The sequence below is a fragment of the Neodiprion fabricii genome, chromosome 5 (assembly GCF_021155785.1).
Source record: "Neodiprion fabricii isolate iyNeoFabr1 chromosome 5, iyNeoFabr1.1, whole genome shotgun sequence".
In the NCBI taxonomy this organism is placed as follows: Eukaryota; Metazoa; Arthropoda; class Insecta; order Hymenoptera; family Diprionidae; genus Neodiprion; species Neodiprion fabricii.
Window position 1 is genome coordinate 23,360,825 of NC_060243.1, and position 17,237 is coordinate 23,378,061.

Consider the following 17,237-nt stretch of genomic DNA (forward strand, 5'->3'; position numbering starts at 1 on the left):
CATAAGAACCATCCTCCTACTGATCCACAGAATGGCATCACGATATTTACGGAAGGCATTTTTACCTGCGAAGGTCTTTCCGTGGTACCGCAGAGTAGATTTACGCGATTTTGACGTAAAGAAAAAAATGGATGAAATTCGCTGGTAGAGGGCGTTCGAAGCAATTATTGTAAACTCGTATACGAGTATGCTCCGAGTCAGCATTCTTCGAGCTAGTCTGGTCGCGGTTCGAGCGGGTGTTTAGGCAGCAGCCTGGGTAGCTCAACGAAAGGTCCCGGGTTCAAATCCCGGTTTAGTTTAAGAGGTTGAACATTTTATCCGGACTTCCGGACATGCACGTCACAATGCGCAATTTTATATACTACATAATCACCTCTGATAGAATGAAAATATTATGTGTATTGTATACGTAAGCCTGATGTAAATTAACATTAAGGTAGAGCGTGCTTAGAATAAAATGAGTCTAATATTTAATTTAGCTGCATCGAAGTTCGTGCACCGTATCGTTTATGTGGAAGAGAACAAACCAGCAACACTTTACTGTGACATAACGGGATCTTCGTTGACGAATTTTAAGTGGATACAAGGTTATGGCAAACAAGTCGAATGGAGCGAGAGCAATTTTCCGAATATTTCACGTATCAACGAAACATACGTCGTGATGACGCTTGAAATAGCAAACGTGACATCAAAATTCAACGGAATGGAATACAAATGCAGTGGGGATGCAGGTGATAGTAAGCAACCAACTGAGAGTACGGAATACTATTTACGGACCTTTAACGAAGAGGAATTGAACCAAAATGTCCGAGCTGTTGGAAAAGATCGCATCTACCTGAAGATAGGTCGAGTCGATTTCATAGCTGGGTCACATTTTGATTTTATTTTAAGCAATTTTGTGTATCACTGCGTTACCGAGTATTTACCGCATGGTACGACTCAATGGCAATACGCAACATCATATTCGTTGAACGAGATTCCTAGTTATCACGTTATTCATGAATTACATGAAGGGACTACCTACATAATAAAAAACACGATTTCTTACGAGGATACCGTGGTGGATCAATTTAAGTGGGCTACGACGTTAGAACGAGGTACACTCAATTCAATCTGATTGTGACATATTTACACACTTTGAAACTATTGTCTTTAACAGACTCTATTTATGATGGATAATATAGTGAAAGACTTTACTTTCTGTGCAGATATCGAATACGTTCCAGTCATTACGGTTGTCAAGGTAAATGAGTCTTCGATAGCGATTGAATGGACTGCGCCTCCACCGGAACTGGAAGGTTATATCAGCCTCTACAATGCTTGGATTCAAGATGAATTGCTACCTGATTGGCTGCGGGTAAAAAAAGAATCGGTGCTGAGTCACGTTTTTCATGAACTATGGGCGTATAGTATCCATAATATCCGAGTAGAAGCTTGTTCAATTGACGGATGTCGAAATACGTACCCAAGCACCCCTGTGACTGGTGTAACTACGGAGTATGCAGGTGTGTGAACTATTTCGATCAGCTTGTTTCAATGAAATTTAGATTTTCACGTGTTGCCACAGAAAATTCCATCGAACACATCGACAGAAGTTTCTGAATTCACTTGCCATATTTAAAACTACATGGTGCAGAAATGTTACGTCTTCAGAATTTTATATGTACAACCTAATCATAGAAAATATAACAACTGGAACTCTTTTCAATGATTCCTTAAGATGATGTGAACCCAGCGTTCACCCCAGATGTCTTTGTGAACGAATCGACGAACGATTCAATAACTGTCAAGTGGAACGCACCCGAAGATTCGTACAGGGGTCCAGCCATTCATTACTACCATCCAATATTGTCTGCTCCGTATTATGCGGATAATTCAGTATTTCTAAATGGAACCACAACCTTTTACACATTTGTAAACCTGAGGCAGGACGTTGAGTTTCAAATTCAGGTGGCGGCCTGTGGGAAGTACAGAATGAATTGTGGTGATCCGAGTTTTCCGATCGAAGCTCGAATGCCAGGTACGAGAATTAGAATTTCTTACAGATTTATGCTGTCATTTATTTAATTTTCCACATTCTTGACGCGTGCGGAAGAATTGGAAGTCAGAGTACAACGTGTCATTCACGAAGCTTTGCCTTAAATGGCGGTTTCAGATATTCTTAAGCTTTCATTGTAGCTTTCCAGTACTAACCTATCCTCAAATCGATGATCCACGATGCTTGCATGAAACTGGACACACAACTGTTGAACTGTGCACAAGTAGGTTTGGGCAGACCATGAGTCATTCTGTAGAACTGTATCTTCAAACTCGTTACTACCTCAAATAATAATAGTCGTACCAATAATGATCATCTCATCGTTTCTCGTGATCAGCGACCTGGAAAATCTTATTGTACCAATTTTCTTGAAGATCTAAAAATTTTTTATTCAATTTCAGCATACCGAATATGCCAATTTTGAATTTCGGAAATTTGACTTCATATCCGTGATCAGGGATCCAAAAAACCTGGTTATACCATTTCTCATTTAAATCCGTTGATCCAATCTCATGATATCGTAATTTTTATTTAAATTTCACATTTTTTTTCCGTTTCAATAAATCGAAAAGTACTGAACTGACCTAAGCAAAAATACAAATAGTTTTATTTGTACACACACACACACACACACAGGTCGAGGTCTATAGAGAGATCTCAGCTTTCAATTTCCGCAATTACATACTATAAATACATGTATATGAGGCATTCCACGTTAATTTCACTAGGGTCTGACTCCTCACCCGCTTGGATTCAGTCCGTGATTTTTTACACAGCGTTTCAAACTCTAAAAGTGATTCCCATTTCGACTAGAATTTCGATCTGGAATTTTAGCGCAAATATCCGTAAATATCGTGATGCCATTCTGTGGATCAGTAGGAGGATGGTTCTTATGTTGGTTATGTCGATATTTTTTCGCACTTATCCCCCCAAAAGTACTCGACATACATGGAAAAAAATCTGGCCAAGTTCCCGAGTTCTTCCGACAACTCCAACATGCTCTGTCAAGCAGTCGAATTTTTACCTGGAAAAATGTATGCTATTTCAAAGTTTTTTAAGAAAACTGTTGATTCAAAGCACTTGACTCCTTCGATAAAATAATAAGTTTCCAAACATCTCGCTCAAGTCAGTCATGAAAAAAAACTAGTTACTCACTGTGTATCGTATGTCATATCGACACGGGCACCTCATTGCATAATTTATGATGATCCATGTATGAGGGCACAAGCGTATACATAAATTATATGTATACAATAGCTAAAATAGCAGGTCAAAGATCCTTCTGGTCAACGTCTCGAATCTTCATAGGAAAAGATTCGAAAACAATTCGAAAAGCAAAAGCTCCACCTGGCTAATTTCAAACTTCTGCACGGATCAGTTTCGATCACTGAACCACGTGCCTTGATATTTCAGACTAATTGTGAACAAAGACCTGAGCAATAACTGTGGTGTTGATTGCCTACAGAATGCCTTTTAAATTTGTCTGGAACTAGTTTTTTACAAAGATCTTCGAGGTATTAGGTACCAAATTTACTTTCTGAAATCTGAATCTATATTTTGATCTTTCACCAAGTAATGGCAACGGCCATACCACGTTGAAAGCACCGGTTCTCGTCCGATCACCGAAGTTAAGCAACGTTGGGCGCGGTCAGTACTTGGATGGGTGACCGCTTGGGAACACCGCGTGCCGTTGGCATATTTTTTTCCAAAGTCGCCTCCCAATGATGCCTATTCTCTTTCGTTATTGATTTTTAAATAGTATCCATTATTCTCCGACTGGTGTTTGTTTGTTTTTTTCAACTTACTGACCGACCTATTGGTCGTTCATATTCTTTTTGCTTAACGATCTAGTGCAAAAACTTTGCACCAAGTACATTCAAGTAGAACCTGCCATTAAAAATTTGCTTTGCAACTTAGAATCCACAAAAATTACGATCCATATTCAATTCGAACAAGTACCAACAACGATACCCTTACCTACAATAAATATCTAACTCAAAATCTCTACCGCTTGGTGGGTACATATGTGGACATTGATACAGACACGGCTAGTTTTTCAGCGGAGTCGATTACGTTGGTAACGCGGATTCAGCCCGTAGCGAATGGCCGACAATGGAATTGCACGCTGAATCTGCGTTACCAACGTAATCGACTCGATCGAAAAACCAGCCGTCTCGAAATCAATATCTACATGTGTTCACAACTTTTTTGCGAAAATGACATATCAACACAAAATGTGTAGAATTAGGGGCTACTTAAAAATTTTTAGTCAATTGTACTTGGCAGGTCTTTTTAGAAGAAGATAAATTAACCACGGCACACGCGTCGATCGGCATGCCCAAGATCAATAGACACACTTTTGGAGCAAGCAAATATAAAAGTTCGCAGCCATCGGACCTCTGAGAAAGTTTATTTTGTTAAAGGACTTAAATCTAGCCATTTCCGTAAGTTTGCCATGCGGTTGCCTTATCAATAATTTCTCCCACCAAACGCGGTAGCATTTAAATTTAAACTTTATCACACGAAGGTACGACGGTTAAGGGGAAAAACAAGATTAATTTTGAGATTTCTCTGTTACAATATAAGTAAATGCAATACAAAATCCGTTCTAAAGCCTTTATCGTATATATTTAAAGATGGTTGACAATTTTTTTTTTTTCAACATTTTTTTCAACAAAATCACCTCTCTTTACGTGTAGTCTCACACCGCCGGAACACATTCTCCTCAAATTTTTGACCCAGTGTAAGCAAACAACGATTTTTCAATTCTACATGGGATTAACTCAGAGAGTACGTAGAGATATTGAAATACATGGTTTTTGTCAAAATAGCGCACGACCGAAATAAAGTTTTTTATTTCAACAAAAGATTACGTGAATAACTGTTTGTATAAAAATTTGTCTTGATATATCACAAAATCCCTACGCGCTTCGTTAGATGATGTAATTTTCAAGCTACAGTGAAATTTCAAATGAATTGGTAAAGCATTGTTGGAGTGATGTTACTGGCCAGTTCGATAGGTATTGTAGCAGACAATCTGAGTATCACAAAAGGACTTGTCCGACGATCACGACAATCGAATACCTCGAAATAGAACTGTTTCATTGTTGAATGTACTGTCTCGCGCAAGTTGCAGTGACATCAAAGTTGGTGATGTATCGGGCAAACGAAGTAAGAATACGTACAACATATTAATTGTAATATTACAACAGATTCATACAACAGCATCATGAAACGAAATATTGCCATTCTCACAAAATTTTGTACCGAATGACACGATTGAATTCTTTGGGAATCCTCCAATTTTTGCAATATTCCAATTTCGAAATATTTTCAGCTCATGCATTCCGATCACGATATTGTTACTTCGATTTTTGTTGTACTTGTTTGAACAGGAAACATTTTAGGATACCGATCTTGTAAGCCCAAAAACATATTTTTATGTTTTCTATATTTAGTTTCGGCGATAATGTGCGGGTTCAATCATTCTCACGGTAAGTGCAAATCAGTGCCCGCTGTACTGTGACCAAAGTTCGGTCACTAGCAAAATTGCGTGGGTCGCTCTGATAACCGATCAAAGTACGCGCATTTTATAAAGGAAAAAGTGTACTGCAAACTCTCGTCCGAGAGGATTGTACAGAGTAATTCAATTAATGTAAACGAGCATCATGAAACGCAGCGATTTGGCCCTGATCTTGATGCGACTTTTATTATTTTTCGCTATTTTGGAGACCAATCCAGGTGAGTCGTAACATGGCCGAATTGAATTCCAATCAAGTATCGCTTTGGTAACACGACCGAGAAACGGATGAATGTACTTTATTGGTACTAAGAAAGAAAAATATTCAGAATAGACTTTTCCCTGATTGTGAGTCTATAGGGATAAACAGGGTGAAAATGTCTTCTTCGAATATCTTGATAACATTTCATGGACAAGTAGGTACTATTGGAATCCCAAGATTCTGAAAGTATTCGACCTCAATCTCAATTGGTTTTTCAGAAAAAAGAAGAGAACTGAGAAATTTGAAATAAGTTTTTTTTCATGACAGAGCATGTTGGAGTTGTCGAAAGAACACGGGAACTTGGCCAGATTTTTTTCCATGTATGTCGAGTACTTTTGGGGGGATAAGCGCGTAAAAATATCGACATAACCAACATAAGAACCATCCTCCTACTGATCCATAGAATGGTATCACGATATTTACAGAAGGCATTTTTACCTGCGAAGGTCTTTCCGTGGTACCGCAGAGTAGATTTACGCGATTTTGACATAAAAAAAAATGGGTGAAATTCGCTGGTAGAGTGCGTGTGAAGCGATGATTGTATACTCGTATACGAGTATGCTCCGAGTCAGCATTCTTCGAGCTAGTCGGGTCGCGGTCCGAGTGAGTGTTTCGGCAGCAGCCTGGGTAGCTCAACGAAAGGTCCCGGGTTCAAATCCCGGTTCAGTTTAAGAGGTTTATCCGGACTTCCGGACATGCACGTCACAATGCGCAATTTTCTATACTACATAATCACCTCTAATAGAATGAAAATATTATGTGTATTGTACACGTAAGCCTGATGTAAATTAACATTAAGGTAGAGCGTGCTTGGAATAAAATGAGTCTAATATTTCATTCAGCTGCATCGAAGATCCTGTACCGTGACGTTTATGTGGAAAAGAACAGACCAGCAACACTTTACTGTGACATAACGGTATCTTCGTTGACGAATTTTAAGTGGATACAACGTTATCACCATCAAGTCGAATGGGGCGAGAGCAATTTTTCGAATATTTCACGTATCAACGAAACATACGTCGTGATGACGCTTGAAATAGCAAACGTGACATCAAAATTCAACGGAATGGAATACGAATGCAGTGCGGATGCAGGTGATAGCAAGCGACGAACTGAGAGTGTACCATACCGCTTATGGACCTTCAACGGAGAGAAATCCAACCAAAATGTCCGAGCTGTTGGAAAAGATCGCATCTACCTGAAGATGGGTCGACCCAATTTTATAGCTGATCCACTATATTTTCTTTATCCCAGCGATTCATCAAGTCACTGCGTTATCGAGTATTTAGCGAATGGTACGACTCAATGGCAATACGCAACGTCATATTCGTTCAACGAGATTCCTAGTTATCACGTTATTCATGGATTACAAGAAGAGACTACCTACATAATAAAAAAAAAGATGTTTTACAAGGATGGCGTGGTGGATCAATTTAAGTGGGCTACGACGTTAGAACGAGGTACACTCAATTCAATCTGATTGTGGCATATTTAGACAGTTTGAAACCATTGTCTTTAACAGAGCCTATTCATAATGGATAATATAGTGAAAGACTTTATTTTCTGTGCAGATATCGAATACGTTCCAGTCATTACGGTTGTCAAGGTAACTGAGTCTTCGATAGCGATTGAATGGACTGCGCCTCCACCGGAACTAGAAGGTTATATCAGCCTCTACAAGGCTTGGATTCAAGATGAATGGATGGCTGATAGGCAGCGGGTAGAAAAAGAATCGGTGCTGAGTCACGTTTTTCATGAACTATATGTGTATGGTACCTATAATATCCGAGTAGAAGCTTGTTCAATTGACGAATGTCGAAATACGTACCCAAGCACCAATGTGACTGGTGTACTTGCGGAGTTTGCAGGTGTGTGAACTATTTCGATCAGCTTGTTTTAATGAAATTCAGATTTCCACGTGTTGCCATAGAAAATTCCATCGAACATATCGACAGAAGTTTCTGAATTCAGTTGCCATATTTAAAATTACATGGTGCAGAAATGTTACGTCTTCAGAATTATATGTATATGTACAACCTAATCATAGAAAATATAACAACTGGAACTCTTTTCAATGATTCTTTAAGATAATGTGAACCCAAAGTTCACCCCAAATGTCTCTGTGAACGAATCGACGAACGATTCAATAACTATCAAGTGGAACGCACCCGAAGATTCGTACAGGGGTCCAGCCATTCATTACTACCATCCAATATTGTCTGATCCGTATTATGCGGATAATTCAGTATTTCTAAATAGAACCACAACCTTTTACACATTTGTGAAACTGAGGCAGGACGTTGAGTTTCAAATTCAGGTGGCAGCCTGTGGGCAGTACAGAATGAATTGTGGTGATCCGAGTGTTCCGATCAAAGCTCGAATGCCAGGTACGAGAATTAGAATTTCTTACAGATTTATGCTGTCATTTATTTAATTTCCCACATTCTTGACGCGTGCGGAAGAATTGGAAGTCAGAGTACAACGTGTCATTCACGAAACTTTGCCTTAAATGGCGGTTTCAGATATTCTTAAGCTTTCATTGTAGCTTTCCAGTACTTAGATATCCTCAAGCGGTGACCCACGATGCTTGCATGAAACTTGAAACTGAATTGTTGAACTGTGCACAAGTAGGTTTGGGCAGACCATGAGCCATTCTGTAAAACTGCATCTTCAAACTCGTTACAACCTCAAATAATAATAGGCGTACCAATAATAATCATCTCATCGTCTCTCGTGATCAGCGACCTGGAAAATCTTATTGTACTAATTTTCTTGAAGATCTAAAAATTTTTGACTCAATTTCAGCATACTGAATATGCCAATTTTAAATTTTGGAAATTTGACTTCATATTCGTGATCAACGATCCAAAAAACCTGGTTATACCAATTTTCATTCGAATCCGTTGATCCATTCTCATGATATCGTAATTTTTATTTCAATTTCACATTTTTTTTTCCGTTTCAATAAATCGAAAAGTACTGAACTGACCTAAGCAAAAATACAAATAGTTTTAATTGTACACACACACACACACACACACACACAAAGGTCGAGGTCTATAGAGATCTCAGCTTTCAATTCCCAGGGTGATTACAATAACTTCTTTTCTCCTATGGAAACAGAAAAACGGAACGCTAAAACATATTTACCCACGTCTCCCTGTAGTAAAATCAGAATTTCGAAGTTAGTCGTATATTTCATCGCTAAAAATACATGCTTATCATCCTCAAAACAACGTACCGCCTGTCAGTTTGACGCCTTCGTTCGCCGTTTTATACGACCAATAATTGTGGCAAATCTCGAATGGCCGTAGGTGTTCCAGAGTTGCTCAAAACTACTCAAAATGACTGGATCATGATTCAAGTTGGAATATGGCTTATTGCTTCGGCACTGATACTAATTATCGTCATGAGCATATTGGCTGCCTGGAAACTTCGGAAACAGGTACCAGAAAAAATCAGCTCCGATGAGAACAACAACGGTATTCTCAGCTGACATGTGAAATACTTCTTTCCAGAGTATAAAACGGAAATTGATCAAGGCGAGACTCGACTACTTCAATAACGGAAATTCAGTGACTTTGAATCCAGATGTGGCTGTGAGTGATCAGGCTGAGTTACTGCCGTACTTGAAGAAATACGAGTTCCCTCGAAGTCTGCTTACACTGGGTATCGGAAATTTTTCACCCTTGCAAATGCAACTTTATTGTGTAAATCAATTCCCCTATTCCAAGACTTTCCGCCAGTCTGTCGAAATCATTCTACTTCATGAAACATCCAAGTTTCAGGTGTGAATACTTGAAACTATTTCGTGAGGTACGAACTGCAAACTGAAAATTATCAAAACCATGTGGCAATCACAGAGTTTGAGAACGTCGAAAACTGAACCACGTTTAACTGGATTTCACAAATACGACCCTCGCTTAGATATACCGTCATTGGAATTAGTATGGAATGTCGATATCGACACACATATTGCCTTTCTATACGTTGATATTGAGGGGCGATTGATTGTGCATTCACTTTGTTCTTCAGGTGACATACTGGGAAGCGGGGCATTCGGAGTGGTGAGAAAAGGACAGGCGAAGACCATTCGCGGTCGGGAAGTTGTGACGACAGTCGCTGTAAAGACGGTCCGAGCGACAGCCAGTCTGGACTGCATGACAGCCCTTCTTAGAGAACTCAGGATCCTCTGCTACCTCGGTGAACATTTGAACCTCGTCAGTCTTCTCGGTGCCTGCACGAAAAATCTAGAATACGGTGAGCGTTGTGAAATGATATAGACGATGTCACGTGCTGGGCTGACGTTACAGTGATATAAATCATGTTTCGATGAATATGCGGGCAGGCCAGCTGTTCGTCATCGTAGAATTCTGTCGTTTCGGAAATCTACATGACTACTTGTTGCGTCATCAACGTCGCTTTGTGAATCAATTGGATGCCGATACTGGAGAGATCCGTGATCAAAACCAAGTTGGAGATGTGATCGAACCCAACGATCAGAGGTAAATTATACCAATAGGTCCAAAACTAGGGAAACGAATGTTTGACACTGTGCAGCATGAAAGTAATTTATTTGCTTGACCAGCAAACTTATGTGTTAATGTTGAAACAGTTCTAAAATATGTTAACGCTACAATCTGCTAGTCCAGCGAACTATTTTTCATCGTGAAGATTTCGTTACTTCTGCCGACTGCAAGTGAGCATGGAAATTGAATGATCTTTTGATTACCATAGTTTCATAACTATTCACCATAGTTATTTGAATCATGTGGACAGAGTGTGAGCCGATCGCAGAAGTTCGTAACAATTCACCACTAGTGCTGAAAAGTGGGTGAAATCTAACCGACAAATAGGCCTTACCCACCAAAAATTTGAAATGAGTGAACTTTCACGAAATGGTACTTTTCGTATAAAGAGTGTAGGCCACGGTTTCACACCCCGAGTGCCAGCGAGATCGTACGATGGTGAAAATCGTTACGCTCGTGATGCAAACAATACTTTTTCCCCTACGAGCCGTGAAATTGGAATAAATTGTAAGAAAATCGCGAAAACAAAAGCAGGAAGAATAAGGTCAGGTACGTGGGCGTGGAAGGGCTCGTCGGACGAAGCCCCCAAAAAATACAATAATACTTTACCGTTGAAAAATATTTATATTCATTGCCAGTAATGACGACATAAATTTTTGGTTTTACCATAGAAAGGTTTTTAACTAAACAAAAAAATTAACTGAAGTCGGCCTCTCTTCAAAGAAAATGATACTCAATTATCGAAAGATACAAATGAAAAATAATTCTTTTGGCATTAAACTGAAATGAGAATTCTCAAAATCGACCTAACCTCAACTAAGAATGCGAGTTCGGGGAATTTAGTCCCTTCTCATTTTGAACACACCGATGAGCAATCACTCTTTTATTCTATTCTCAAAGAAAAAGTAACAAAACAAAGCAGGTAGACGACGTACTTTCACATGAATAAGCCCTCCCACATTTTTTCACATCGTGAAAACTGTAGGCGCTACAATTTTTCTAACGAATGGTCGAAAACCCGGCTCTGCAGTGAAGTACTGAGAAGTAAGTATTGAGTCCCAATTCGCTGTTACTTTTCTTTAATGTCGCTGAATCGAAAATATCAAGAAGAATGTTGTGTGCGAATAAGTTACTCAGAAAGCTGATATAGCCAGTAATAACCCGTTTTCCATATTGTTTATCGATATTTACATAAAGTAAAGTGTTGTCAAACTTCTCGTCGGTTCCTTATAAATTGATGTAACTTGAAGAATTTTCAACAGAAAAATGTTGCAATGCATGGATTCTACTTTCGAAAAGTTACCCTAAAAATGTCAAAATGTGTTACGAAAATCTGTTCATCGATGTCTTATCGTAAACCCAATAACGCCGTTTGAAAGGAGACAGTGCAAGTTTTAAGATTCATACAATTGGAATCTCGATCAGTGGTCCGAAAGAAATGCACCGTCACTTCCAATTGGATATTGAGAAGAGAGAATCAATTCTTCTGAAAATTAAAATTTTCCAAAAATCAATTTTTTTTTCAAATTAATTCAATTATCATTTGTCACCACATAGACTTTGAGGGTATTGTTATGAAATCAAGATCCATCATTCGCAAAATTTTCCTCTCGGACATTCGTCAAGTTATATCAATTTATGTAAACAATGTGGGGAGTTTCATAACACGTTACTTCGTACATCGATAAATAATATAAAAGACGAGTCCTTACCGTCGATTTCAGGTTCATTAATAAGTTCTCATATTCAACTCCAGAATTCTTTTCGATCCGGTTGTCCGGCGTCGTCAATTATTAAGAAAGTACTTTTCTGCAATGCCGGGTTTTCGGGGATACCAAAGAATGTCATCAAGCTTTTTACTTAATACTACCTCGTGTTTCTTGTTTCTATCGATATCCTTTTCTATAAGAATAGAAACCAGAGAGTTCTTGGTAAAAAATTGTAATTTGAAAACTTAAGTGTTCGAACATTCGCCACAGCAACGATACGGTGGCAAACTTTCGCAGGTAGCTTCTTTACGCACAGAACAACATTTTTCGCGAAAGTATTCTCACTTCGGATTATTTGGTGAGTTGAATATCAGATTTTGTCCACTGGAGGGCACTGCAAATAGCACGCAATGACACGTTCAGAACATTCTTTTCGAATGTCGATGATGCTTATCTATCAAATTTTGATAGGTTTGATGGTAGACAATTTGATAGTAGAATTGTGATACATTTCCCGAAAACGGTAATCGAACCTCACTGGCCAAGTTACTCGTGTGACGCCGCATCAGTGAGTTCACGTACAAAGCAATAGCAAATGACGAGGTCCTTGCTTTCAACCTTCGTATTATTTTCTTGTTTTCCCTACAGTGAAGGATCAGGGCCACGGTGCAATGAAAATCTAGAGGTAGGCGAATCCAGTGATGGCAGTGATTCTAGCTGCGTAGGTGTGACGGCAGACGGCGTCGTGACTGACACGGAATCAGAGAAACCAAAGGTGAGATTGAGATACCCGGGCGATTACACCGGAATCGATACAGATCCGATACGCACGCGAGACTTGGTGTGTTGGGCTTGGCAAATTTCACGTGGCATGCAGTATCTCAGTGCAAAGAAGGTCGGTGAAAATTTGCAATAAGGATTTTTTGCATTGTTCATGAATTGTTACATTTCGTGAAACTTTTGCCAATATTGTGAGTCATTTATGAATTTTGTATCAGATATTGCACGGGGACTTGGCGGCCAGAAACATTCTCCTCTCGGATAATAATGTTGTAAAAATATGCGACTTTGGTCTGTCGAAGTCTCTCCGTGACGAAGAGAACTTTAAGAACAACGAGGGTGGTCCCCTTCCGGTGAAGTGGATGGCTATCGAGTCTCTCAGAGATCGAGTATTTTCAACGAAATCGGATGTTTGGTCCTACGGAGTCGTCTTGTGGGAACTCTTCTCACTTGGCAATACTCCGTATCACGGGATAAGGCCGCACGATATGTGCCAAACTCTGATTGACGGTTATCGTCTGGAGCGACCGGAGTACGCGCCTCAGAGTTTGTGAGTGTCGAGCGGTGATTTCACACCGTCATGAGGTTTTATATCGATTCTGTGAAATTAGTTACTTCCGTTTCGTTCTCTTTTCAGATACGATTTAATGTCAGGTTGCTGGAAGGAGGAACCATCGGAACGACCTTCGTTCGAATCTCTCACCTGGAAACTTGCTGATATGATAGACGAGCACGTGAAATCGGTAAGCGAGATATTTGTCATATGCAAATTTATGCGTGATCCTGTTGGGTTTGTGAGACACGATTTACAGCTACATTGGTAGCCCAAAAAATCTATCACACATTCACCGTGATCAGTCTTCATCAACTCATTGCGGAAACACGTTTCAGTATTATCTTGACTTGGGCAATCCTTACACTGAGATGTACGCCAATGACTGGAAACGTGAGAGGGAGACCGTGATGCACGGCGATGAACCTGCTGTCTGTGAAGACACCCGACTTTGAACGTAACAATGACGTCGTGAACGTCTTAGTATTTCGTGATCAGATACACTTCACAATCACTTCCCCAGTAAACCAAATTGATTTAAGTACGACAAAAACGGAATTGACACGAATTCGTGCAAACTGATACAAATTCAAAAAAAATGGCACATAAATCTTTTTAATTCGCTCCAATTCCAGTTAATTTCGTTTTTAGATATACTTAATTCCATTCGATACGTTTTGGTTTACTGGGTTACTAACGAGGGGAAATTACACCAGTCTGCAACGAAATCCTCCTTCGAAAAAAAGAAAAAATTATATAATAGACATAAATGCTTTCACGTGCTAAATATATATATCTGTTTCTCATTTTTTGCTGTGAAGTATATTTTACACGGGATGATTTTATTTGTTATTGTTCAAAATTCAGAATTTGTTGTGTTTTGTTTTTACATTTACGATACAGTAATCTATTCGAATACTATCTGTACATACAAAACCAGTTCGAACTGATCGAAAGAGAAAGAAAGATACCGCCCAACGTTGTTTTCACACCAATGCACGCCCCTGCGCAGTTCTCGTTGTACCTTCATGTCGCGCAGTACGAAAGAAAGAAAACAACAAAATATCTAGAATTATACTAGTGAATAGATTGTCTGACGATTTTAATGTTCAAACTATTCAACTCTTCAACTTCTTTCCATAAATATCGTTGCTATCATTAGTGTTTGATTATAATTAGTAGGTACAAATTGCGTTTAAAAAAAAAAAAAAACATTACACAAGTACGCGTGGTAAATATTTTGTATTAGTATATTTCGATTCAAGAGCATCAATAACTATCATAATTATACGTAATAATAAAAGACAGAAACAATAGTTGTTTTTGTTTTTTTTTTTGCATACCAGTATTGTTAATCGCTAGTTTTACGGTTAGATCCAAATAGCGTTTTAGATTTTAAAATTAGAAAGATTTTGATTTAGAAAAACGATTTTCGTTTTTCCAGAGTCTGAAAAAAGTCCGATCACGTTACCGAAGGTGGTTGTCGTTGACATTCCATAATCAGAGTCTATACTTAATATTTCTACCGTACGCCGGCCAGCGTACCAGTTCAATTTTCACGCGTGTTTGTTACTTTGAATAAACGATATGAATATTCAACATTCTTACGCGGTAATTCTTAGACGTACGCGAACTCGGAGTCACGAGGTTCGCGATTTTTTCGCTTGCCGAAACTGCTGCTCGCTATCTTCGGTGCTTCTCTTGTTGGGATCCGGACATTCCAGGCGCACGATTACGATTCGACAATCGCTGAAAGTTAGGATTGTTTTGTCATACGTTTTCTGTCTCTTCGAAAAATTTATGCGAGGTTCTAACTTTACTCACGTGATGAACAACAACTTTTTCGACTTACGTGTCTATTCAGATACGCTGTAAGTCAAGGTACAACAAACGAATGACAAATTTATCACCCGCATCTTTACGGTCGATTTGAGATATCCACCGATTCAATGAGACGGAAATAATTGCGCTCAATCAGGTACTCTTTGGATCCATGAATGCTATGAAAAAAAATCCCCATCAACCTGCACATGATTCCGATCACAATCGTAGAGTAACACCATAAGTATATTGCAGAACGCATCGTCGATTCACCAAGTATTGCGTGTTCTATCATCTGAGTGATATTTTTAAATTCATGAAAGTTCTCGAAATGAGGAGAATTGGCTATTGTTTCAAAAAGTATCGGAAATCGGTTGAAAGGGCCATAAATGGATAATAAAACAACAAAAATATCGATTCACTCGTGAAAAATGTTAACGACTCCAGAGATATAAGATATTATATTGGCATGAACTTTCCCATGTATGGGGCCCGTGTTCTATTATTTATTCACTCACGTACTATTGTATCAGAAGCAATTGCTTTTTTGTCGTTACTTATTGCAGACCGTTCATCCAATTGATACATAATGTGATTCTTGCTTTTGAAATATCAATCATATTATTCAATCAATTCGCTAATATCAGGGCAGCTGTTATCGCTCTCACAATCAGTGTGCAAAATAAACGCGCATACATTACCATACGATAGCGCGAAAACAATAACACCACAACTCTGTCGTCATTCATTTGCCCGTGCGAACTTCGATAAGAGGTCTTCCTTTCGTAGCCGCGGTTTGCCTCATTTGACGTATTTGTAACACGCGGACGCGAAATGATCGACATACCGTAGCTCGCGACATGCAACGACATTTTTCTTTATCACCTTTCGCAAGCTTTCTCTGTATGAAAGATTTGATACAAAACACCAAGCGTGAATTGCGAAGTAACAATTGTGTAAAGTTATTTAATCGATTTTGCAATCATCGTCGTATAATATTTTCGATATTTTGGATTTGTTTGATGAAAAGATGTGCGCTCTTCGTTTCATTTTTGAATTAACAAAGGAAGAGCAAACGTATGGGTGTTTGAAAATCTATCGAAATGTGCAGATATTGGAATTATTCAACGATCATACAGGTACGAGATACATTCTCTGTTCACGTAACGATAGCAATTGATATTCAGTATACTCATAATAACATCAAATGTATATCACATTACATATTGTTCATCAGCCCACTCTATGACGTGTATTTTTTGTACCGCAGACTCACGCTCGACGTAAAAAGTCCTACTTTGCCTGCTTGATGCGCAATCAATCAGTTTTAATTGAATCACCACCAACTCACTTCTCTAGAAAACCATCCTTTGACGCTGCCGCGTCGTTAAATTTTTCTTCATTACGGACTATAACATTTTCTTCAAACAGCGTCACCATACCTATTTGTAATGCCACCAGGAACAATGCAAGGCAGATGATTCAAAAAGTTATATGCTTGCAAAAATGGCTCGTATGAAAACGCCCTACTTTCATCAATCCAAATAATTATACTTTTCAAAGCTACCTATGACGCCATATTTTTACATACAAAGTGTCAAACTTTCGTTCCAAGTTACCGTCAACATTGTTTTAAAATATCAAATACTGCAGAAGTTACGAATTTTATAAGAAACGTATGCATTTCTGAAATGAAATTCCCTCGAAAAGAAAAGAATTGGAGACCGATTGTCCTATTACGAGTAACAATCGCTTGTAACTGTTGTGACACGTACTCAAATGTATCGCTGTATCATTACTGATGTTATAATTCTGTCCCGAGATTATCAATTCGTCGGGTAATTGTACTTGTGAATAAGCTTTTGGATAAATACTGATACAATTCCAGCTAGCGATAGATTCCAACTCAATGACACTTGGTGATGAACCATGGAACGTCTCGCGCAAGATGCAGTGACATCAAAGCTGGTGATGTATCAAGTAATCTAAGTAAGAAAACGTACAGCATATCAGTTGCAGGATTAC

The 17,237-nt window shown here is 38.8% G+C and overlaps 1 protein-coding gene and 1 non-coding gene across 2 annotated transcripts; both read left to right on the forward strand.

Moving 5' to 3' along the window:
• The first annotated feature begins 3,615 nt into the window (after positions 1 to 3,615).
• Positions 3,616 to 3,734, forward strand: LOC124184099. The gene has a single exon (XR_006871127.1). It is a non-coding gene; the product is annotated as a 5S ribosomal RNA (ribosomal RNA).
• Positions 3,735 to 6,548: 2,814 nt separating this feature from the next.
• LOC124182009 lies at positions 6,549 to 7,696 on the forward strand. Its single transcript, XM_046568784.1, has 2 exons — positions 6,549 to 7,280; positions 7,392 to 7,696. Exons 1-2 carry the CDS (start codon positions 6,641 to 6,643, stop codon positions 7,694 to 7,696), a joined length of 945 nt encoding a protein of 314 aa, XP_046424740.1. The 5' UTR covers positions 6,549 to 6,640.
• The last annotated feature ends 9,541 nt before the right edge of the window (positions 7,697 to 17,237 follow it).

Excerpts from the sequence above, each read along its gene's own strand:
- LOC124182009 (XM_046568784.1), top strand. The coding sequence starts at position 6,641 with ATGAGTCTAATATTTCATTCAGCTGCATCGAAGATCCTGTACCGTGAC. Across the intron at positions 7,281-7,391 it reads GGCTACGACGTTAGAACGAG|ATATCGAATACGTTCCAGTC; the intron begins GTACACTCAATT and ends TTTTCTGTGCAG.